Below are 25,972 nucleotides of genomic sequence, written 5' to 3'. Positions count from 1 at the left end.
ACATCTTGCCAGCTAGTGGTTATCTAGTTGTGTCTATCTAGCTATCAACAGGGCTTTCTTCAAATTCTAACTAACGCAGATAGCTAACATTGGCTATATAGAAACATGGTCGTACTATGTGCCAATGGAAGCTTAAGAAAGCACCACTACTGCAACCTTCTGGTCTGGAGTATTTTAACAAGTCTAATATTTTTGGGGACAAATTATGAAGGCTTTTGTTTTGTTCACTACTTTGTGGATGAACTGTTAGCTACAGATCAAAAAAAAAAGAATAATATTTAATTTGTCACATGCTTCGTAAAATAACAGTGGAATGCTTACTTACGGGTAATTTTCCTACAAATCAGAGTTGAAGATGAATATCAAAAATATAATAAACAAAAAAAATAATGACATAAGGAAAAAATACAAAGTTTATAACGAATAACAATAAAGTTACATTTAAAAATGTTTCTATTTCATATATATATATATATATAATCTCCAGCACAACGCCAACATCTACATATGTGAAAATTGCACATTTCTATATTTTGTAGTAAATAAAATGGAGGAACATCACATCATCGGTGTGCATTGTGTGATTTTAATTAATAGTAGGCATTGCCTACTAATTGTCTACTAATTTGTTGATGATGTCTTTTCTCCTTCTCATTGTTGCTTCTTTCATTTTCTCTGAATGGCTCGAAGTCATGTCATTGGGCATGCTGACTATGCATTTTGAAACAGCAAGAGAAGCCACAGTTCGTCAGAAATGCCTCAGTTGGTCTCATAGACTTAGATGCATCATAGTAAATTAAATTCATAGCAAATGGAACACTCGTAATGGTATGATATGTTACGTTTGGTATGGTTACATAACATAGAAGGTTACTTAAGGCAAAATAATAAAAGTAGGGTGGGTGGGTGGTTGGTTGGTTGGTTGGTGAGAATGTGACGTATATAATGTGAACGTTTAGTATCCGCAAGGTTGCATGTTCAAATCTCATCACAGATAACTTTAGCATTTTAACTAATCAGCAACTTCGCAACTACTTAATACTTTTGAGCTATTTTGCAAGTACTTAGCATCTTAGCTAATCCTTCCCCTAACGCTAACCATAGCCCTTTAACCTAACCCCTAACCCTAACTTTAATGCTAACCTTAAGCCTAAACTTAACCCAAACCGTACGCACATATTCCAACTAGAAGCCATGGATTACAGGAAACATATGCACTGAGCTAAAGGCTAGAGCTGCCGCTTTCAAGGAGTGGGACACTAATCCGCACTCTTAGAAAAAAATACCGCTACGCCCTTAGACGAAACATCAAACAGGCAAATAGTCAATACAGGACTAACACTGAATCCCACTACACCGACTCTGACGTTCGTCGGATGTGGCAGGGTTTGAAAACTATTATGGACTACAAAGGGAAACCCAGCCACAAGCTTCCCAGTGGCGCAAGCCTACCAGACGAGCTAAACTACTTTCATGTTTGCTTCGAGGCTTCGAGGCAGCATCACTGAAGCCTGCATGAGAGCACCAGATGCTCCGGACGACTATATGATCATGCTCTCCATAGCTGATGTGAGCCAGATCTCTAAACAGGTCAACATTCACAAGTCTGCGGGGCCAGACGGATTACCAGGGCGTGTACTCAGAGCATGCGCGGACCAATTGGCAAGTGTCTTCACTGACATTTTCAACTTCATCCTGAATGAGTCTGTAATACCCACATGTTTCAAGCAGACCACCATAGTCCCTGTGCCCAAGACTACAAAGGTAACCTGCCAAAATGACTACCTCCTCGTAGCACTCACATCGGTAGCCATGAAGTGCATTGAAAGAGTGGTCATGGATCTCAACTACACCATCATTCCTGAAACAGTAGACCTACTGCAAATCACTTACCACCTCGACAGATCCACAGATTACGCAATGTCAATCGCACTCCATACTGCCCTTTCCCACCTGGACAAAAGGAACACCTATGTGAGAATGCTTTTTGTTGACTACAGCTCAGCGTTCAACACCATAGGGCCCACAAAGGGCCATAGGGCCCACACCTCCCTCTGCAACTGGATTCTGGACTTCCACGCTGATCCTCAACACCGGTTCCCCTCAGGGGTGCGTGCTTAGTCCCCTCCTGTACTCCCTTGACTGAGTGACCAAGCATGACTCAAACAACATCATTAAGTTTGCTGATGAAACAACAGTGGTAGGCCTGATCACCGACAATGATGAAACAACCTATAGGGAGGAGGTCAACAAAACCTTTTCCCCTTCAGGAGACTGAAACTATTTGGCATGGGTCCTCAGGTCTTCAAATAGTTCTACATCTGCACCATTGAGAGCATCTTGACCGGTTGCATCACCACCTGGTATGGCTACTGCTCGTTATCTGACCGTAAGGCGCTACAGACGGTAGTGCATATGGCCCAGTACATCATTGTGGCCAAGCTTCCTGCCATCCAGTACCTATATACCAGGCAGGCCCAAAAAATTGTCAAAGTCTCCAGCCACCCTAGTTATAGACTGTTCTCTCTGCTACCGCACGTGGTACCAGAGCACCAAGTCTAGGTCCAAAAGGCTCCATAACAGCTTCTACCCCCAAGCTATAAGTCTGCTGAAGAATTAATCACATGGCCACCCAGACTATTTACATTGACCCCCCCACCCCTTTGTTTTTACACTGCTGCTATTCGCTGTTTATTATCTATGCATAGTGACTTTACCCCTACCTACATGTGCAAACTACCTCGACTAACCTGCACCCCCACACATTTACTCAGCACCGGTGTCCCTCATTATTGTTATGTAATTCTACTGTTTCACTTTTTATTTTTACTTTATTTTTATTGAGTAAATATTTCCCTAACTATTTCTTGAACTACCCTGTTGGTTAAGGTCTTGTAAGTAAGCATTTCACGGCGCATGTGACAAATAACATTTGATTTGATTTTAACCCTAAACCTTAGCCACATAGCTAACTTTAGCTTTAACCAACTAGCTAACGTTAGCAACAACAAATTGGAATTCGTAACATATCACACATTTAGCAAATTCTTAACATATTGTATGAATTGCAATTCGTAACATCTTGTACAAATTGCAATTCGTAACATATAATATAAATTGTAATTTGTAACATCTCATATGAAATGGATGATGGACATCCACAAATGACTACATACCATACGAAACATAACACATCATACTAATTGGAGTCTCCTGGATTTACTTTTACTATGTAGCGTCTGCCCCTAAGTCCAGGTTGCTTGTTGTGTTTACAGATATTGTGAAGCACCTTCCATGTGTATTCACTTACCATGCATATTAGCGCTACAAAAAAAACATTATAATTCAGGAAGAGACCTAGCCTTTAATTGATGAAGAGACCTAGCCTTTAATTGATGAAGAGAACTGGATTAAATTGGTGAAGCCACACACACACACACACACACACACACACACACACACACACACACACACACACACACACTGACCTGTGTGCGTCCTCCGGTGTGCTTTTAGATGGGAGCTCTTGGTATAGACCTTATTGCAGCCCTCAAAGTCACACCTGTGGATGCGTCTCTTCTTGGAGTCGGGCGACTCTGACCTCCGGGGGCGGCGTATGCTCTCAATACTGAATGGTGACATGGAACTGCAACAAGAGAGAAAATGGTGGATCATTAGAGAAGCATCTTCAGCATCTTTCATTTACATTACTCATTTTGATATTAGCTGTAAGACAATGATCCAAAACCCAACATGACATTTTATTGTGTATGCCTTGGCTACTGTAATTCTATCAATAGTGCCATTGTACTGTATTGTATCCTGTGAAGTATCGGGTAACTTTCCCTTCCCTTGGATACACATGTACATTTATCCTTCAAAACAATCCCAGCACTTGTATGTAATGTTTGACACATTTCACCCAAGGTCAGTGCTATCCGGGATCCTTGGATGTCCCTACCCTAAACTTTAACCTTAACCACTAACCTTACCCTAACTATAACCACAACCCTTATCTAACCCTAACAATAACCCTTACCTTAACCATTTTACATGTCAACTTCAATGGGTAGGGACTTCCCAAGGATCCCAGATAGCACATACCTTTCAAGCAAGCTCCAATTACTCCAATAGAAATACCTGGAAATAGATTCAAGATCATATTTCACAACATGTTATGTATGACATGTTCATTCAGAGATATTGTTAAAAAATTTCAATGGCCATTAGATGGTGGTCTTGCACCTTGATAGAAACCCCTACAACCCACTGGGCACAGATGGGTTATTCCACGTTAGTTTAACAATTATTTTTTAAATTATGTGGGAACAATGTTGATTCAACCAGTGTGTGCCCAGTGGGACGGCACAGGAAACTGGATGAGGTAAGACTGTTATTTTGACCATTCGTATAGGTTTCTCAATCATCTGAAGACAGTTTCATATTTATTTTATTCACGCAGTTCAATAAACATAATGACTGTTGTGTATATCATCCATTACATTTTTCATGACATTTCCTTTAAAAATTAGTAGTCAGTACATGGAGTACAATTTATCACAATAAAGCCACTAGCTGGAGTGTGTGCATTTCCCAACACAGACAGTATTGACATGTGCCATCAGCAATATGTGCTTCCAGTAATGGTTAGCAGTGGTGGCAGGTCCGCTTAGCTCACATACTAAACAGTCACTTTACTAACACAATGCTACGGTCATGTTGCGCGCACACACACACACACACACACACACACACACACACACACACACACACTGCTAAGTAGCTACCTGGTCAATCTGCATTGACCCTTTTTGCCTCTTCACATGCGGTACGCTGCTGCTACTGTTTATTATTTATCCTGTTGCCTAGTCACTTTAACCATACCTACAGTACCAGTCAAAAGTTTTGACACACCTACCCATTCAAGGGTTTTTCCTTTTACTATTTTCCACGTTGTAGAATAATAGGGAAGAGATCAAAACTATGAAATAACACATATTGAATCAAGTAGTAACCAAAAAAGTGTTAAACAAATTCAAATATATTTAAGATTTTATATAATCTTCAAAGTAGCCACGACCTTGATGACAGCTTTGCACACTCTTGGCATTCTCTCAACCAGCTTCACCTGGAATGCTTTTCCAACATTCTTGAAGGACTTCCCACATATGGTGAACACTAGTTGGCTGCTTTTCCTTCACTCTGTGGTCCAACTCATCCCAATCCATCTCATCTGCGTTGAGGTCGGGTTATTGTGGAGGCCAGGTCATCTGATGCAGCACTCCATCACTCTCCTTCTTGGTCAAATAGCCCTTACACAGCCTGGAGGTGTGTTGGATAATTGTCCTGTTGAAAAACAAATGATAGTCCCACTAAGCCCAAACCAGATGGGATGGTGTATCGCTGCAGAATTATGTGGTAGCCATGCTGGTTAAGTGTGCCTTAATTCTAAATAAATCACAGACAGTGTCACCAGCAAAGCACCCCCACACCATCACACCTCCTCCTCCATGCTTCACGGTGGGAACCACACATGTAGAGATCATTTGTTCAACTACTCTGTGTAAAATTTGGACTCATCAGACCAAAGGACAGAATTCCACCAGTCTGATGTCAATGGGCTTCTGAGTGGCACAGCACTTTAAGGCACTGCATCTCAGTGCTTGAGGCATCATGACAGATCCTGGTTCGATTCCAGACTGTATCACAAACGGACGTGATTCGGTGTCCCATAGGGCGGCCCACAATTGGCCCAGCATAGTAAGGGTTTGGCCGGGATAGGCTGGTATTGTAAATAATAATTTGTTCTTAACTGACTTGCCTGGTTTAATAAAAATGTATTGTGTTTCTTGGCCCAAGCAAGTCTCTTCTTCTTATTTGTGTCCTTTAGTAGTGGTTTCTTTGCAGCAATTCAACCATGAAGGCCAGATGTACGCAGTCTCCTCTGAACAGTTGATGTGGAGATGTGTCTGTTACTTGAACTTTGTGAAGCATTTATTTGGGCTGCAATTTCTGAGGCTGGTAACTCTAATGAACTTATCGGTCGAGGCAACTCTGGGTCTTCCTTTCCTGTGGCGGTCCTCATGAGTGCCAGTTTAGTCATAGTGCTTGATAGTTTTTGCAACTGCACTTGAGGAAACTTTCAAAGTTATTGAAATGTTCCATTTTGACTGACATTCATGTTTTTAAAGTAATGATGGACTGTCATTTCTCTTTGCTTATTTGAGCTGTTCTTGCCATAATATGGACTTGGTCTTTTACCAAATAGGGCTATCTTTTGTATACCACCCCTACCTTATCACAACACAACTGATTGGCTCAAACGCATTAAGAAGGAAAGAAATTCCACAACATAACTTTTAACAAGGCACACCTTTTAATTTAAATGCATTACAGGTGACTACCTCGAGAGAATGCCAAGAGTGTGCAAAGCTGCCATCAAGGCAAAGGGTGGCTACTTTGAAGAATTTCAAGTAAAAAATATATTTTGATTTGTTTAACAGTTTTTTGGTTACTACATGATTCCATATGTGTTATTTGATAGTTTAGATGTCTTCAATATTATTCTACAATGTTGAAAATAGTAAAAACAAAGAAAAACCCTTGAATGAGTAGGTGTGTCCAAACTTTTGACTGGTACTGTTAATGTATATATCTACCAAAATGAACTCCAAAATGAACTCCTGCACATCTGACTCTGTACTGGTACCAAGTTGTCTTTACTCCTTGTGTATTTATTCCTCACATTTGTTATTATTATTATTTATGTTTCTCTCTGCATTATTGGCCTGTTAGTTTATACCTGGTGTTTACAAAGCATGTGACAAATAACTTGCCCCCTTGCTCACACACACACACACAAACACACACACACACACACACACACACACGCACGCACAAACACACACACCAAAAAATACATTCTGTACACAAACACACGGCAGGGACACATTTTTGTTATCTGCACAAATTCAGAATCCACACAATCAACTGCCATGGTGTGTGTTTGTGGGGGTGGGTTGGAGGATGATGCAGGGAAAGAGTGAGGGAGGAGAAGGGGTGGGGTAGAATATCACTGGTACTTGTCTCTCTCCATTAATGATTGTCAACCTGGATATCCACATTGCATTTTCTTTCACTCCTCATACAGCTCTGAGGCCAGACAGAGAAGTGAGAGTCGTAGGGGCACAGAGATGGGGGAGGGAGGGACTGAGGGGTTACAGTTAGAGCAGAAGAGAAGGGGTTAAGGGTCATGCAGGACAACGAGGAGCAGCCTATAGTATATTTGGGATGTTGGGGGCAAAAGGAAGGAGAAAATGAACAAGACGAGCAGTCTCGTGGGGTCTGGATTTCTAGAGGGGTGCGTAAAGGGGCTCTTTCGAGGATGGAAAAGAAAAGGTTACAGGGTGCAAATAGAGAAGAGAGGGGAGGAGTGACAGGGGAGCAGATGGGTTCTTTTGGGTGGTGTAGAAGAGACGAGGTGTAGCCAGACAGACCCTCTTGTCTCCATCACACACAGCCCACTTCCTGTCTCACTGACACACACACACATATATATACACACATAGGCAGCGTACACACATACAGGATATGATCGCTTGGGTCAGATATGATACTGATAACTCTCTCTCTATATATTCACCCCTGTAAATTGAGGAAAACCATTTTTTTTGCAGTAAGCAGGTTTCCATCCAACCTTTTTATGCAAGTAAAGTACATGTTGGATAAAACAAAATACGCTTGACAAGGTGGAATCTGAAAATGTCAGTGGAAACGCTTTTATGTGCGAATATTGATATAATAATAATAATATCGAAGTAAACTTGGAGTCCTGTCATGGACAAGTTTTTTTTATTACAAAATTTTAAAAAAAGGTTTTATTACAACAACAAAAAAGCTCCCCTTTGTCCTTTGACAGCCAACAGAGGCTCATCATAACACACCCTTATTACATGTGTCTCTTGGGGTCAATCTTCTCCAGGTGAACATGTTGTGTGGTCCTCCCACTACGATTCTTCAGGATAGCATGCACTTTACTAGGTTACAGATTAAATAAATTATAATGAACTTCACAGGGTGTCATGCCCTGATCTATTTCACCTGCCCTTGTGCTTTTCTCTACCCCCTCCAGGTGTCGCCCATCTCCCAAGTATCCCCTGTGTATTCATACCTGTGTTCTCTGTCTGTTTGTTGACAGTTCGTCTTTTTCGTTCAAGCTTAATAGCGGTTTTCCAGTCAGCGCCTTCGGTTTCCCAGCCTCTCTTTGGTAGTCCTCCCGGTTTTGGCCTTTGCCTGTCCTGCCCCTGTCCATGCCCGCCTGACCTCTCTGCCTGAGCCTGCATGCTGTCCTGTACCTTTGCTCCACCTCTGGATTACTGAACCCTGCCTGTCCTTGACCATGAGTCTGCCTGCCATCCTGTACCTCTGCCTTACCCTGGATTTTCAACCCCTGCCTGCCTTGACCTGTTTTTATCTGCCCCTGTTTGCTACAATAAACAGTGTTACTTCAACAGTCTGCATCTGGGTCTTACCTTGATACCTGATAGTACGAACCCAGCACACTTGGGACCAGCTCTGCTATGTCATCTTTTCCCAGGGAGCCAACATTGGTAGGCACAAGGAGTTGCTTCGCGGCATGATGGAGGGGTTCCAGGCCACGGTTCTAGGCAGCCGACCATGACGGTAACCTCCCAGCCCCACTGTAACCTGGCTGGTAGCAGCGCCGGCACCCCAGTTTCCCAGGAACCCAGCTTACCTCCCCCGGAGTGCTGTGATGGAGATTCCAGAACCTGCTGGGCCTTTCTCTCCCAGTGCTCCCTCATTTTCAAGCGGCAGCCTTCTTCGTTCCCCTTGGACCGCCCGAAGATATCGTATATTATTACGCTGATGTCCTGGAGGGCACTCAAATGGGCCACAGCGGTGTGGGAGCAACAATCCGCCATCTACCTCAGTCTGGAGGTATTCGTGGCGGAGATGAGAAAGGTGTTAAAGGCTACGGTGTCCGGGAGAGAAGCTGCCCGGAAGTTACTCCAGCTTCGGCAGGGCACCCTCAGTGTGGCAGACTATGAACCTAGAAGTTACTCCAGCTCCGGCAGGGCACCGTCAGTGTGGCAGACTACGAACCCAGAAGTTACTCCAGCTCCGGCAGGGCACCCTCAGTGTGGCAGACTACGAACCCAGAAGTTACTCCAGCTCCGGCAGGGCACCCTCAGTGTGGCAGACTACGAACCCAGAAGTTACTCCAGCTCCGGCAGGGCACCCTCAGTGTGGCAGACTATGAACCCAGAAGTTACTCCAGCTCCGGCAGGGCACCCTCAGTGTGGCAGACTACGAACCCAGAAGTTACTCCAGCTCCGGCAGGGCACCCTCAGTGTGGCAGACTATGAACCCAGAAGTTACTCCAGCTCCGGCAGGGCACCCTCAGTGTGGCAGACTATGAACCCAGAAGTTACTCCAGCTCCGGCAGGGCACCCTCAGTGTGGCAGACTACGAACCCAGAAGTTACTCCAGCTCCGGCAGGGCAGTGTCAGTGTGGCAGACTATGCTGTGGAGTTCCGCACGCTAGCATCGGAGGGTACGTGGAACCCAGAAGCGCTGTTTGACATGTTCCTACATGGATTATTGGAGGAGATAAAGGATGACCTGGCAGCCCGAGAACTGCTGACGGATCTCAACTCACTCATCGTTTTAACCATTCGGATTGATGGTTGGCTACTGGAACAAAGGAGGGAGAAGAGGTTCAATTTGTGTTCCCAATCGCTCACTCAGGGATCTCACCTTGCAGCTGATAAACTCCAGAAGTCCCCGGCATCTACATCCCTGAAAGGAGCCATGCTTACCCGAGTCCCTCCAAGAGCCTCCAGAGACTGCCGATTCACCTCTTCCCAAGCCGCTCCAAGATTATCAGCCCCTCTGCTGTTCATCCTCTGTTGCCCTGTACCCTCCGTATTCTTCCTACCTTTTCCGTGTTTAGAGTCAAAACCATGTCTGACGTCCCCTTGTCTTCTGTTTCCAGTACCTGGTTGACTGGGAGTGTTATGGCCCGGAGGAAAGGTGCTGGGTTCCTGCTAAATACATCTTGGATCCGGCCCTCATTGCTGACTTTCACCCCAGTCAACCAGGTATCCACCCAGGTGGAACATCACCCGTCCTTGTGCTTGTCTCCGTCCCCTCCAGGTGTAGCCCATCTTCCCAATTTTGTTGCCAGTTCGTCTTGTTCGTTCAAGCTTACCAGATTTTTTCCTGTCAGCTCCTTCCGTTTCCCAGTCTCTCTTTGCTCGTCCTCCTGGTTTTGACCTTTGCCTGTCCTGACCCTGTACCCACCCACCTGATCTCTCTGCCTGAGCCTAAATGCCGTCCTGTACCTTTGCTCCACCTCTGGATTACTGAACCCTGCCTGTCCCGGAGTCCACCTGCCATCCTGTACCTCTGCCTTACCCTGGATTTTCGACCCCTGCCTGCCTTGACCTGTCTTTGTCTTCCCTTGTTTGCTACAATAAACAGTGTTACTTCCACAGTCTGCATCTGAATCTTTTCATTTATTTCTTTTCAGCTTTATTTCACCAGGTAGGCCAGTTGAGTACAAGTTCTCATTTACAACTATGACCTGGCCAAGATAAAGCAAAGCAGTGCGGCATAAACAACAACACAGAGTTACACATGGAATAAACAAACGTACAGTCAATAATACAATAGAAAAAAGTCTATATACAGTGTGTGCAAATGCCATGAGGAGGTAAGGCAATAGCTAGGCCATAGTAACAAAGTAATTACAATTTAGCAAATTAATACTGGAGTGATTGATATGCAGATGATGCTGTTGCAAGTAGAGATACTGGTGTGCAAAAAAGTAAATCAAAACAATATGGGGATGAGGTAGGTAGATTGAATGGGCTATTTACAGATGGGCTGTGTGCAGCGATCGGTTAGCTGCTCAGATAGCTGATGTTTAAAGTTAGTGAGGGAGATATAAGACTCCAAGTTCAGCGATTTTGATTTCTTAAAAAAAAATGCAATTTGTTCCAGTCAGCAGAGAACTGGAAGGAAAGGAGACCAAAGAGGTGTTGGCTTTGGGGATGACCAGTGAGATATACCTGCTGGAGCGCGTGCTATGGGTGGGTGGTATCGTGACCAGTGAGCTGAAATAAGGCAGAGCTTTACCAAGCAAAGACTTACAGATGACCTGGAGCCAGAGGGTTTGGCAACGAATATGTAGCGAGGACCAGCCAATGAGAGCATACAGGTTGCAGTGGTGGGTGGTATATGGGGCTTTGGTGACAAAACGGATGGCACTGTGATAGACTGCATCCAGTTTGCTGAGTAGAGTGTTGGAGGCTATTTTGTAAATTACATCACCGAAGTCGAGGATCGACAGTCATCTTTACAAGGGTAAATTTGGCTTTGTGAGTGAAGAAGGCTTTGTTGTAGGCTATATGTTTTAGCTAGAGTGCACGTGCCAATACCAGGTTTGTCACACTCACTATATGTTGTCATTTTTTTGTGATAAAACCATCAGTAGATTTGAAATTGCGATATTAACCCATTTAACTTGTTTTTTTTTGGTAACTACAAAAGTTGGGGGTTTTTGCACTACGTCATCACACACAGCCTTAGGAAATGCACATATTGTTTTTATGTGGATTTTAGAATATTTGCATGAAAATCTGTTGCCAGTTGGATGGAAACCTAGCTACTGAAACATGTGTTATGATAACGCGATTAAAGCAAATGCCTCCATCCCTTACAGGGCTCATCTGCAAAAGAGGCTGTGGTCTCAGCATGACGCCCTGCTAAAATAAAGATTGAATAAGAAATGTGCCTGCTATTTTTCTTATCTTTGGCTACATTTACCTGCTGGGTTGCTTCTAAAGCTAAGCAGGGTTGGTCCTAATCAGTCCCTGGATGGAAGAGCAGACATTAGGGGCCACTCTTCCTTCCGTTATTTTGGATGGGATGTTGAACTGATGCCCTGACTCTCTGTGGTCATTAAAATCCCTTGGCACTTATTGTAACATAAAGCTTAACTATTGCTACAAAACTGGTTGACCAATGGAGATGCATAATCAAAGTTTCCCTCTAAACCCCACCTACATGGATTGATATGGGGTCTTTCTACTTACACACTCCACCTGTGGTGAATTCAATTGATTGGAAATTGTTTGGAAAGGCACACACCTGTCTATACAAGGTCTCACAGTTGACAGCACATGTCAGAGCAAGCCACGAGGTCAAAGGAATTGTACGTAGTGCTCAAAGACAGGATTGTGTCGAGGCACAAATCTGGGGAAGGGTACCAAAAAATGTCTGCAACATTGAACATCCCCAAAAACACAATGGCCTCCATCATTCTCAAATGGAAGAAGTTTAGAACCATCAAGACTCTTCCTAGAGCTGGCCACCCGGCCAAACTGAGCAATCGGGGAGAAGGGCCTTTGACAGGGAGGAGACCAAGAACCTGATGGTCACGCTGACAGACCTCTAGAGTTCTGTCAGCGTGGGAGAATCTTCCAGAAAATCAGCCATCTCTGCAGCACTCCGTCAATCAGGCCTTTATGGTAGAGTGGCCAGACGGAAGCCACTCCCCAGTAAAAGGCCAATGACAGCCCGCTTGGAGTTTGCCAAAAGGCACCTAAAGACCCTCAGATCATGAGAAACAATATTCTCTGGTCTGTTGAAATCAAGACTGAACTCTTTGAACTGAATGCCAAGCGTCAAGTCTGGAGGAAATCTGGCACCATCCCTACGGTGAGGCATGGTGGTGGCAGCATCATGCAGTGGGGATGTTTTTCAGTGGCATGACTGGGAGACTAGTCAGGATCGATGCAAAGAGGAATGGAGCAAAGTACAGAGATATCATTGATGAAAACCTGCTTCAGAGCGCTCAGGATCTCAGGTTTACCTTCCAAGAGGAAAACGACCTTAAGCACACAGCCAAGAGAACGCAGGAGTGGCTTCGGGACAATTCACTGAATGTTGTTGATTGGCCAAGCGAGAGCCCGGACTTGAAACCTATCAAACATCTCTGGAGAGACATGAAAAAATCTGCGTAGCAACGCTCCCCATCCAACCTGACAGAGCTTGAGAGGATCTGCAGAGAGGAGAGAGAGGAATCATTTTTTCTTTGAATGACATGGTCCTGAAAAAGGAATGTTTATTTTTTTGCTGAGTTCAGTAAAGTAAAGTTTAGATACCCCAAAAAACGACTATTTCTGAGCCGTACCCATGCCCATGATGTTCTAAATGTTTTATATTTGAGAAGGTTTAAGCACTTCTGTTATGATGTTAGTGATCAATTTAGTGATACCCGAGCACTACCCCACCCTAGCTGATGAGAAAACAGACCTTACCAGGCCCTAACCCAATGTATAACGTCGGGGCCTGTCGGGCTCAGGTCGGGTGGCACTAATCCGCAGGCAGTTTAAGAATGATAAATTGGAGCCTCTGAGAGGGTTTTTTGCCTGCAGGAAGAGTCATGTATGGTATCTTACATAATAGTGTGGGTTAATAGCAAATCGTCAAGCTGAATTTCTATATTCAAAAATACATTTTAGGTTTCCTAGCTAGCTAGGTAGGGCAGTCAAATGTGTTAGCAAATGTTAGCTAGCTAGCTACTTAGCTAGCTGAGCAAAGTGCTAAATCATCCAGCAGAACTTCTGTATCCACAAGTGAAACAAATTGCATGAAGAATATACCCTCTCCCCTGTCAAAAGGTTTGTCTTGTGAACAATGTTTTTTTCTCTTCTGTCTGGCCTTAGCACACTTCTCATAGCCACGCCCATCCTGATTCTTCACTGATGACACTGGTGTCAGTGTCAACACAAAATTCTGGGCACGTTCCAGGTCATCTTTATTTCAAGCGTGTTTCAAAGATTGGGCAGATCTCACAAAGTCGGGGGAATTTCTCCGAAACCAGGGAACCAAACCAATAATATGTCTTGAGATCTTCAGACGAAGCCTTCATTCCTGGAATAAATAAGTGAACCAATGCATCATCAGGGTTGCAAACATGGGGCACATCATGGGACATGACCATTGGTCTGAAAACCAACCATTTCTGTTCCTTGGACAGGGCAACAGGGCATCACACTCAAAAATTAGAAAATAACTATTGTTTAACTGTGCAACCATTGACAATAAGGTTGCACGATGATACGATGACACGATGATAGGGGTTCAATATTAGCCGGAAGTAAATAGTGGCTCACTATTTGGCAAGCACGGACATTCTATGGCACTATTTTGACCAATTTGTTATAATGCATTTTGCAAACTCTTAAATAAGCATTAATAACGTATTTCCAAACCCTTTATAAACCCTTTCCAAATGGAACCTTATTGTAAAGTGTTACCATTACTACTACTCTACCCCTACACGTACCATTATCATAGTAGCCATATTGTTGGAAGTAGTAATAATATGTGGCAAAGCGGTAGCATTGAAACCTGCCATCCCAGCCTGTATGAAAGACTGTGTTTGTCTCTCCCAAGCCAATGCACTGAGAGAGAAACTTTACAGCCAAGATGTTTTTTAGTTTGTCCTTTCATCTTCACCCCCGTCCGTATGTACCTGTGTGTGTGTGTGTGTGTGTGTGTGTGTGTGTGTGTGTGTGTGTGTGTGTGTGTGTGTGTGTGTGTGTGTGTGTGTGTGTGGGGGGGGGAGCGTGTGTGCGTTCCTACATGTCTGTGTTTGAGTGTGTGTCCGCGGAACACTCTTTGTACAGGACAAAGAGGTTCTCAAAGGAAACACAACCAATACAACAGGATTCAGAAAAAAACAACAACAAGTCCTCAACTGTAGAGAGCATCTCATATGGAAATGAGGCATAGGAACACACACATTCATAAGCACACGCATGTGGGGACCAGCCAGAAATCACCAGAGCCTTGTACTCTCTCACTCTCTCTCTCTCCCTTCCCCCTCTCTCCCCTTCTCCCTCATACCCTATCTCCTCATTTTCTTCTTTCCCTCTCTCTCCCTCATTCCCTCTTTCTCACAATAGCCCATCCACCGTTTCCACATGAATATGGAGGAGGCTGGCCAAGAAGCCCATTACATATCCATGCTCGCCCTTTTTTCCTATTTCTCCCTCTCTACCGCTTTCAATTTATTCCACTCCCGCTTCATGCCGCTCACATTCAGTTCATCCTCCTGCTATTCCCTTTCTTCCCCTTTCCCTCCCTCTAGACCTCTTCATCTCCTCATGTATTGATGTGGATACCTGGCCTTCAGCTCAACTGTTAGTAAGCCTACTCTCAAACTGAAGACAGTATGGTTCCAATAAACATATCATCTTTTATACAACTATAATGAACAAAAATATAAAACGCAACATGCAAAAATGCCAAAGGTTTTACTGTGTTACAGTTCATATAAGGAAATCAGTCAGTTGAAACAAATTCATTAAACACTAATCGATGGGTTTCACATGACTGGGCAGGGGTGCAGCAATGAGTGGGCCTTGGAGGCCAGGTCCTCTCACTGGGAAGCCAGGCCCAACCAATTAGAATGAGTTTTTCGCCATAAAACCCATGGTACTAGTATGGTACATTCACTTATACCATGGTATAGCCTAAATAAAGAAAACGTACCATGGTTTTAGCCTTGAAGTATAATGGTACTGCCGTTGTACATAAATAGTACCATGGTATTGCATAATTTATACCATGGTATAGATCTAAATCATGGAAATGTACCATAGCTTTAACTTTGACGTATGATGGTACTGCCAAGCACCTGAATAATATAATGGTATTTCCTCATTTATACCATGGTATAGATGTGGATCATGGACATACCATGGTTTTGACATGCATTATACATTTTACCATGGCAATGCACAATTATGATACATGGTACCAAAAATGATCATATGGTACCATTTTTATTAATTGTCTGCTACCATGGTACAATTGCAGTATAATGTATAAAATACATTTGTACTTGTATCTATTATGGATTCTATTCATTGGTGCCTGGGAGCAGCTAGTCTTCAGTGTAGCCTAGTGGTTAGAGCATTGGACTAGTAACCGAAAGGTTGCAAGTTCAAATCCCCGAGCTGACAAGGTACAAAAACTGTCGTTCTGCCCCTGAACAGGCAGTTAACCCACTGTTCCTAGGCCGTCATTGAAAATAAGAATTTGTTCTTAACTGACTTGCCTGGTAAAATAAAATAAAAAGTCTTCCTGGGATTCAGCATGTCAACACTTCTTATAAAATAAATCCCCCAAGGTCAAAAGAGGTTGGTTGGTATTAGATTGATGAATTTACATACCATTATGGGCAAGTTTCTGATAAAGTCAGAGGCAGGCTACTATTGTTGGTCCTAATATGTCTACAATGTCAAAGAAAATGGAAAATGGGGAAAAATTATAAAAGTCCGTTAGCATAGAAGCTAATGTTGGCTCCGGTCAAGCTAGCCTGTTGTAGTAATGGCGACAGGACAAACATTCACACAGAGTGTAAACAAAGGGAAACATTGTAACTTGCTGTTTTTAGGGATATGTTGAGAATTACATAATGAAAATATATCTATGAGATAAGATGACAATTAATACTTTTTTACCCCCAATTAATACCTTTTTTGTTCATTGGCTATTTAGAATTGTATAAGAGTAGCAAAATCAGTTGAATGAGAGAGCCAACTAAAAACTGTATTTTAAATCTTCAAGTTCTCAAACTCCCTTCATTCTTCTCACCATACCCTATCCAGGTCCCACGGTTTAAGAGGATACACTACACTACTAGACCGTGTGTTGTGGTTTTTCACTATGAGCTAAAGGGGTTTAAGAGGGTACACTACACTACTAGACCGTGTGTTGTGGTTTTTCACTATGAACTAAAGGGGTTTAAGAGGATACACTACACTACTAGACCATGTGTGTTGTGGTTTTTCACTATGAGCTAAAGGGGTTTAGGAGGGTACACTACACTACTAGACCGTGAGTTGTGGTTTTTCACTATGAGCTAAAGGGGTTTAAGAGGGTACACTACACTACTAGACCGCGTGTTGTGGTTTTTCACTATGAGCTAAAGGGGTTTAGGAGGGTACACTACACTACTAGACCGTGAGTTGTGGTTTTTCACTATGAGCTAAAGGGGTTTAAGAGGGTACACTACACTACTAGACCGTGTGTTGTGGTTTTTCACTATGAGCTAAAGGGGTTTAAGAGGATACACTACACTACTAGACCGTGAGTTGTGGTTTTTCACTATGAGCTAAAGGGGTTTAAAAGGGTACACTACACTACTAGACCGCGTGTGTTGTGGTTTTTCACTATGAGCTAAAGGGGTTTAAGAGGGTACACTACACTACTAGACCGCGTGTGTTGTGGTTTTTCACTATGAGCTAAAGGGGTTTAAGAGGGTACACTACACTACTAGACCGCGTGTGTTGTGGTTTTTCACTATGAGCTAAAGGGGTTTAAGAGGGTTCACTACACTACTAGACCGCGTGTGTTGTGGTTTTTCACTATGAGCTAAAGGGGTTTAAGAGGGTACACTACACTACTAGACCGCGTGTGTTGTGGTTTTTCACTATGAGCTAAAGGGATTTAAGAGGATATACTAGGCCTATGTTTTGCCATTGCAGAGCGAGTAGTCAATGTTGCATTATGTAAAATAAATAGAGATTTTTTTGTCACTGCCATGACAGAAACATACCATGCTACTGATGCACATATCATGGTATTTTCCTGCCTTGGTAGTACAATGAAAAAACTACCATGGTATTATCATGTTTTTTTGTTCACTACCATGGCAGTGGCCTGCGGCTGTGAGGCCGGTTGGACGTCCTGCCAAATTCTCTAAAAACGACATTGGAGGCAGTTTATGTTTGAGAAATTACCATTCAATTCTCTGGCAACAGCTCTGGTGGACATTCCTGCAGTCAGCATGCCAATTCCAGGCTCCCTCATCAGTGGCATTGTGGTGTGTGACAAAACTGCACATTTTAAAGTGGCCTTTTATTGTCCTCGGCACAAGACGCACCTGTGCAATGATCATGCTGTTTCATCAGCCTCTTTATATGCCAAACCTGTCAGGTGGATGGATTATCTTGGCAAAGGAGGGATGTAAACAAGGCACTCTTCCTGGGGTACAGCAGTTTATACCGTTTTAAAAACATTACAATACATACACAGATTTCACAACACACTGTGTGCCCTCAGGCCCCTACTCCACGGCTACCACATATCTACAGTACAAGTGTGTTGAGCATTAAAAACCCAGCAGCATTGCAGTTCTTGACACAAACCGGTTCGCTTTGCACCTACTACCATACCCCATTCAAAGGCACGAAGGCACTAAGGTACTATTCTCCGTCTTAAATGCTATCGTTTATTTAGATTTTAGAGTACCTGAGGATTAAATAGAAACATCGCTTGATTTGTTTGGACAAACTTTACCGGTAACTTTTTGGATTCGTTTGTATGCATATTGAATGAGTGGATTACTGAAATCAATGGTGCCACTTAACTTTTTATGGCTTTCAATGACCTGTATAAGGTCATAAGCAAAAAAGAAAATGCTCATCCAGAAGCGTCACTCTTAGTGTCTGTGGACTTTAAAATGCAGGCAAACTTAGAAATTTGGTAAATCGGATTTATGAGCAGGTTAAATGTGCAACCAGAGGAAAAAAACTCTCAACCACCTTTACTCCACGCACAGAGACGCATACAAAGCTCTCCCTCGCCTTCCATTTGCCAAATCTGACCAAAATTATATCCACCTTACTCCTGCTTACAAGCAACAACTAAAGCAGAAAGGACCTGCGACTCGCTCAATACAGAGGTGGTCAGATGATGAAGATCTACGCTACAGGACTGTTTTGCTAGCACAGACTGGCATTAAGGAGTATACCACCTCAGAAATCCGGCTTCATCAAGTGCATTGACAACGTTGTCTCCACAGTGACTGTTCGCACATATCCCAGCCATGGATTACAGGCAACATCGATACCGAGCTGCCGCTATCAAGGAGGGTGACACTAATCCAGACGCTTATATGAAATCCTGCTATGCCCTCAGACGAACCATCAAACAGGCAAAGCGTCAATGCAGAACTAAGATTGAATCAGGCTTCACCGGCTTTGACGCTAGTCAGATGTGGCAGTACTTGCAAACTATTACGGACTACAAAAGGAAGCCCAGCCATAAGCTGCCCAGTGATGCAAGCCTACCAGATGGGCTAGATGCCTTTTATGTTCACTTCGAGGCAAGCAACAGTGAAACTTGCATGAGAAAACCAGCTGTTCCGGACGACTGTGTGATCATGCTCTCCGTAGCCAATGTGAGCAAGATCTTTAAACAGATCAATATTCACAAGACCTGCAGGGTCAGATGGATTCCCAGGACGTATACTCAGAGCATGCACGGACCTACTGGCAAGTGTCTTCACTGACATTTTCAACCCCTCCCTGACCGGGTCTGTAATACCGACATGTTTCAATCAGACCACCGTAGTCCCTGTACCCAAGAAAGCAAAGGTTGCCTGTCTACATAACCACTCAAGTCAGTAGCCATGAAATACTTTGAAAAGCTGGTCATGATTCACATCAACACCCTCATCCCGGAAACCCTAGACCCACACCAAGTCGCATCTGCCCCAACAGATCCACAGATGATGCAATCTTAATCTCACTCCACACTGTTCTTTCCCAACTGGACAAAAGGAATACCTATGTCAGAATACTACAGCTCAGCCTTCAACACCATAGTAGCCTCAAAGCTCATCATCAAGCTCGGGCCCTAGGTCTGAATCCAGCCCTGTGAAACTGGGTCCCAGACTTCCTGAAGGGCCACCCACAGGTAGTGAAGGTTGGCAACAACACCTCCACTATGCTGATCCTCAACACAGGGGCCCCACAAGGGTGTGTGCTCAGCCTCTTCCTGTATTTGTATTTATTAGTGAGACGCATTAGCGCTTCCTGGGGTCCAAACACATCAAAGCACCCACATTACATATAAAACAACATACAAAACAGTGAACTATGGTTGTACTGAATGAGCTAAAGATAAAACAGTACATAATTTAACATCCCTACACCACCACATTTACACAAATGTTCAATACCACCATACAACAATATCACGATATGTGCGTATGCATGTGTCTGTACTTTTGTGTGTCTCTTCACAGTCCCCGTTGTTCCAAATGGTGTATTTTATCTGTTTTTAAAAAATATTATTCTACTGCTTGCATCAGTTACTTGATGTGGAATAGAGTTCCATGTAGTCATGGCTCTATGTAGCATGGGCGCCTCCTACAGTCTGTTCTGGACTTGGGGACTGTGAAGAGACCTCTGGTGGCATGTCTTGTAGCGTATGCATGGGTGTCTGAGCGGCGTGCCAATAGTTTAGACAGCCAGCACAGTACATTCAGCTTGTCAACACATACTCCCTGTTCACCCATAACTGCTTGGCCACACACGCTTCATCAAGTTTATTTTAGTACATTTTTCAACCTGACAGATCGCATTAGTTTTATTGATTGCCAATAGCACCAACTCACTTTCCAAATATTGTATTCTCAGCCCGTTGTTCTACATCACAATGCTAGCTTCGGTGTTAGTAGCAATGAGGTTTACTAGTGTAAACTTTGTGGGTTTACCTCAGGTAACTTGATGTTAACACATTTATGGCTATTTCACTGTTTGGCTGGGTACACGTTGTAGTGAGTTGGCTGGTGCCTACCAATCAAAAGTGAAAAATGTTATGATCATGGTTAACAATATGTTTTCTATAAAATGTGTCAAACCTTATCAAAACACATGTACCTTCTTCTTTTTAAAGATGTGGCCAATTTCAACTGACAGATTTTTATGGGGATTTTTTTTACGTTACTTAAATTGACACACCGGTGCGTCAATCAAATATAGAGGGTGTTAAGAAATGTCAAAGGTACTGCAATTGCTAAATATTTCCAATTGATGGAAACATAAGACCACAAAGCATGATACCAATTTCAGAAGATTAAGCTATTGGCTATAAGCTACAAGCAACAATATGATTGACATAAAATAGCATGCAAGTATATACAGTTGAAACACCTTAGCCAAATACATTTACACTAAGTTTTTTCACAATTCCTGACATTTAATCCTAGTAAAAATTCCCTGGCATAGGTCAGTTAGGATTACCACTTTATTTTAAGAATGTGAAATGTCAGAATAATAGTAGAGAGAATGATTTATTTCAGCTTTTATTTATTTCATCACATTCCCAGTGGTTCAGAAGTTTGCATACACTCAATTTGTATTTGGTAGCATTGCCTTTAAATTGTTTAACTTGAGTCAAACATTTTGGGTAACCTTCCACAAGCTTCCCACAATAGGTTGGGTGAATTTTGGCCCATTCCTCCTGAATGAGCTGGTGTAACTGAGTCAGGTTTGTAGGCCCTTCTTGCTCGCACACACTTTTTCAGTTCTGAAAACAATTTTTCTCTGGGTTTGTGGTCAGGGCTTTGTGATGGCCACTCCAATACCTTGACTTTGTTATCCTTAAGTCATTTTGCCACAACTTTGGAAGTATGCTTGGAGTCATTGTCCATTTGGAAGACCCATTTGTGACCAAGCTTTACCTGATGTCTTGAGATGTTGCTTCAATATATCCACATAAGTGTCTTCCCTCATGCTGCCATCTATATTGTTAAGGGCACCAGTCCCTCCTGCAGCAAAGCACCCCCACAACATGATGCTGCCACATACGTGATTCACGGTTGTGATGGTGTTCTTCAGCTTGCTTACCTCCCCCTTTTTCCTCCAAACCGAACGATGGTCATTATGGCCAAACAGTCTACTTTTGTTTTTCATCAGACCAAAGGACATTTCTCCCAAAATTACGATCTTTGTCCCCATGTGCAGTTGCAAACCGTAGTCTGGCTTTTTTATGGTGGTTTTGGAGCAGTGGCTTCTTCCTTGCTGAGAGGCCTTTCAGGTTAAGTCGATATAGAACTCGTTTTACTGTATATGAATATTACATCATGCAACCCTTGTTGCTAGCAAATTACTTTAACAAGAAGGCAGAGTGTTCGCTGCTGCTGGTGACACCAGCTTGTGTCGGGGCTTGATGCGAGAGAAGGCAGAGGAGTTAACCATGCCCTCGTGGAAGTGTCAATAATATAAGTGGCCTGCACATTAGTGAAAAGGTAATATTGTAGTGTAGTGGATTTTCACTCTTGACTTGTTTTACTTACTCAGTGAGTTCTAAACTTGTATGCAGCAAGTTCGTTTTTTCCATTTCTAAGCCTTTTAGATTTGACTTCTCAGACGATGGCATGCCATTTCAATTATATTTTAAATATCTTGTGAAATATGTTAATTAGATAGATCAGCGCTCAATTGTCAGTAGCAAGCGCCTGAAATCTATTTTTCACTAGATAGAACAAGCACAAAGTCAATCTCAAGGAAACGTCAGAAAATGTTGTTTGTGGTCATGCTGTCACTTTTTGGTTTAATTGAGAATTACAGTACCTGGTTGATGAATTTGACAATGAATGTATTAACTAGGAAAAACATTTCGACCAGAGGCATTGTTACAGTTCTCTCAGAGTCGGTCCCTACCTCTTGCGTTAGCAGTGTGGAAAGAGACAACAAAAAGAAACGTTTTTCTTAACCAGAGGTGACTGATTTAATGTTCGGCATTATTACAGATCTCAGAGTCGGTCCCTTCCTCTTGCAGTGTGGAAAGGGACAGAGAAAAGCGCTCATGGGAGTATCCTTTGATGTGTTCATGGAGAAAACTAATCGTCTGAAATGTGTTTTGAGGTCTTATACCCCCATCTATTGGAAATATTTTGCAATTGCAGTACCTTAAACATTGTGTTGATCAGTCCATCAAAAAGTTATATAGCCAAGATATATCAATCCTTACTGGAGTAGTAACTACTCAGAATTGCAATCCATAAAATAGTTGTTAGTTAATTTTATCACTTACAACCATAAAATAGCCATTTACAGCATAACAATGAACAATGCAACTGACATTATTTAAAAAAAACTAAACCAAAAACATCATACATTTAGTTCATTATTATAAAACACTATTTCTTAAGATAGGTAACATTATCTGCCAAAGTAACACCCCCTTAAAGTTAAAATCAGCAGGTGAAACAATAACAAATTGGTCTCTCACCGCTGTTTTGGTAAGAAGCTGGGATGGGGTTAGAGAAATATAACCACTCTAAAATGTACAGACAAAACTAAGGACTAAGCATCCATGGTATCAAAAAGAAAGAAAGAGAAAGAAAGAGCAGGTGTCCTTAATGTTTTGTACACTCAGTGTATAAACACAGACACTGGACACAGACACTGGAAATGTGATTTAAAAAAATAAAAGTGGTAGTTCTCAAAAGAGCCTTTGCTCTGCTGAGCAGTTTGTTTTCAGAAGTTGGCTGAAGACATGTGGGGGTAGACCTGTGAATAATGAAACGTTTAATTATTGCCACACTTTCACATAGAGGCCTAGTTCAAACCACAGAATGCGGAACACAAAAAAAGGAAAAGCATAGCAAATACATTTTTAGACTGCCATTGTTTTTGTAAATTTTATTTTACCTTTATTTAACTAGGCAAGTCAGTTAAGAACAAATTCTTATTTTCAATGATGGCCTAGGAACAGTGGGTTATCTGCATGTACAGGGGCAGAACGACAGACTTGTACCTTGTCAGGTCTGGGATTTGAACTTGCAACCTTTCGGTTACTAGTCCAACGCTCTAACCACTAGACTACCCTGCCGCTCCATGTCTGTCTATTTAGCCAAATATCTCAAAATTTATGTATTTTGATGTTTTGAAGTTCTATACCATTTTCATTAGGATAATCTATTATTTCTGATTATGTAAGCCTGGGCAGCGTACTCCGCTGTCATCAAAAGCTAGTAATCAATTGCTTGTAGTTAAAATTTCAAATCAAATCATATCAAATGTATTTGTCACATACACATGGTTGGCAGATGTATATAAAAAGTATATTTTTACTCATGGAACTCTGACGTTGTCCCGTTGTTTCCTATAGGGGAAATATGGATATGTCTGTCTATTTCGCAAAATATCTTCAAATGTGTATCTTTAGAATGTTTTAAGTCAGACATCATTTTAATATGGATACTATTCTCTTGTAATGATGCAAGGCTGGGCAGCGTACTCCACTGTCATCAAAAGCTATGATTTCAAATGTCAGAAATTACACATTACTGTTGGAACTCTGATGCTGTGCCATTGTTTCCATATGGAGACATTTTACACAAACATGTCTGTCTATTTCACCAAATATCTCACAATGTGTACATTCAATTTTTTTCAAACCAGACGCCATTGTAATAATGAGAATATCCTCTTTCTAATTATGTAAGACTGGGCAGTGTACTCCGTTGTCATCAAACGCTATTCCCAAAATACTTTTTTTCATTGGAACTCTGAGCTCCGCCCATTGTTTTCCTATGGAGAGGCATGCTGGTCTATTTCGCCAAATATCTCACATGTCAGACATCATTTTAATCAGGATAATCTCCTCTTTCTAATGGCATAAGGTGGTGCAGTGTACTCTGCTGTCATCGATCACAAGACCAGAAATAGTCAGAAGTTGCCGTTTTTGTCCTACTTCCTCATTACGCAGACATAAGCCCACTTGACACCATCGAGGTGCGGATGTTTACTTTCTACGTGAGTTGTTATTTTTCAGTTTCATCCTAAGAACAAATTGTAGTGATAAAATAAAAAGGGAGACATTTTTTGGTGCCATTTAGGAAAAATGGAATTCTAAGCTTCACTCATGTCATAAGAGGATCAGCGAAGGTTAGTTTCAATTCATTTGCAAAGGCCTCGTGCTAGTTTTCCAGTTCAGCCAACACATTTTTACTTGTGCTATTGTCCAGCCTAATGTTATTTCATCAGATGCTCAAAAAAATTTACATCAACTTTATTTGTATTTTTAATAGCATTTAGGTATATTAAATACATTTAATATTATCTAAATTGGGACACTTTTTTGGTATATTGTATATCAGATAAATAGCAAAACAAATAAACTTTGAATACACCTTAAGTACATTGTATGTACATTTCTCATAAATTAGAAATATACTAAAATGGCATTGCAAGTCCTGTATTGTTTTTTTTTTTACAAAGAAAGCGTACTTATAATGTGTTTCAAATTTATGTAATACCTTAATTTATTATTACAAAATATTTTTATCTGGACACTGTTTTTGATATTGCTACTCTCCAAGTAACCATTTATCTGTACTGTTTACACCGTATGTATCCTGTACATGTGACAAATTAACATATATTTTATTTGATATAGTGTGTGTTTACCAGAGACAGTAATGCGAAGAACAACATGACCTGCACCAAAGTCAGATAGGGATAAAGGCCACGAACGAGATGGTGTATTTTTACCTGTAGTTTTTCCTTACTGTAGGCTACTACTTTTACCACTTTTAGTCCTAAATCTTTGGTTGTTAACTACACTGCTCACTCTGTTTAGCACATGGCCTCACATGCTAATCTTTAAAGAGATGGGTGGGGCTAAAGCTTAGGAGGGTGTGAACGTTGCTGAATGAGTGTAGACAAAGAAGAGCTCTCCAGTAGGTGTACCAAAATATTCAAGTGCCATATTCTCAGAAGTCGGGTTACAAGTTTATCAACTTTCAAAGCAGAGTTACTTTCCCATTGTTCCTCAACTGCAGTGTATGATATATAATTTTCTAACTCTTAGTCTCAACTTTTATCCAAAGTAAAAAAACAAACAATTTCAAATGTTGATACATAGTACATAATGTGGTGATGAGTCACATAAGGAAATCAAAATTTAAATTGATTGTTATCGGAAGATTCAACAGCCTTGGTTTCTCAAATGATTGCCTCGCCTGGTTCACCAACTATTTCTCTGACAGAGTTCAGTGTGTCAAATCTGAGGGCCTGTTGTCCGGGCCTCTGACAGTCTCTATGGGGGTGCCACAGGGTTCAATTCTTGC

The 25,972-nt window shown here is 42.0% G+C and overlaps 1 protein-coding gene across 2 annotated transcripts in view; it reads right to left on the bottom strand.

Moving 5' to 3' along the window:
* The window catches only part of LOC135547053 (Krueppel-like factor 12), a 197,009-nt gene that overhangs the window by 10,269 nt on the left and 160,768 nt on the right, over positions 1–25,972 (bottom strand). The window contains exons 5-6 of one of the 2 annotated variants that reach the window (XM_064975648.1): positions 4,105–4,140; positions 3,489–3,646 (exon numbers count right to left, since the gene is read on the bottom strand). In XM_064975648.1, coding sequence (XP_064831720.1) covers positions 3,489–3,646; positions 4,105–4,140 — 194 coding nt within the window. The remainder of the gene's footprint in view (positions 1–3,488; positions 3,647–4,104; positions 4,141–25,972) is intronic. The other variant, XM_064975649.1, reaches the window with a different exon arrangement.

Source organism: Oncorhynchus masou, chromosome 10 (assembly GCF_036934945.1).
Source record: "Oncorhynchus masou masou isolate Uvic2021 chromosome 10, UVic_Omas_1.1, whole genome shotgun sequence".
NCBI lineage: Eukaryota > Metazoa > Chordata > Actinopteri > Salmoniformes > Salmonidae > Oncorhynchus > Oncorhynchus masou.
This window is presented reverse-complemented; position numbering and strand designations above follow the sequence as displayed.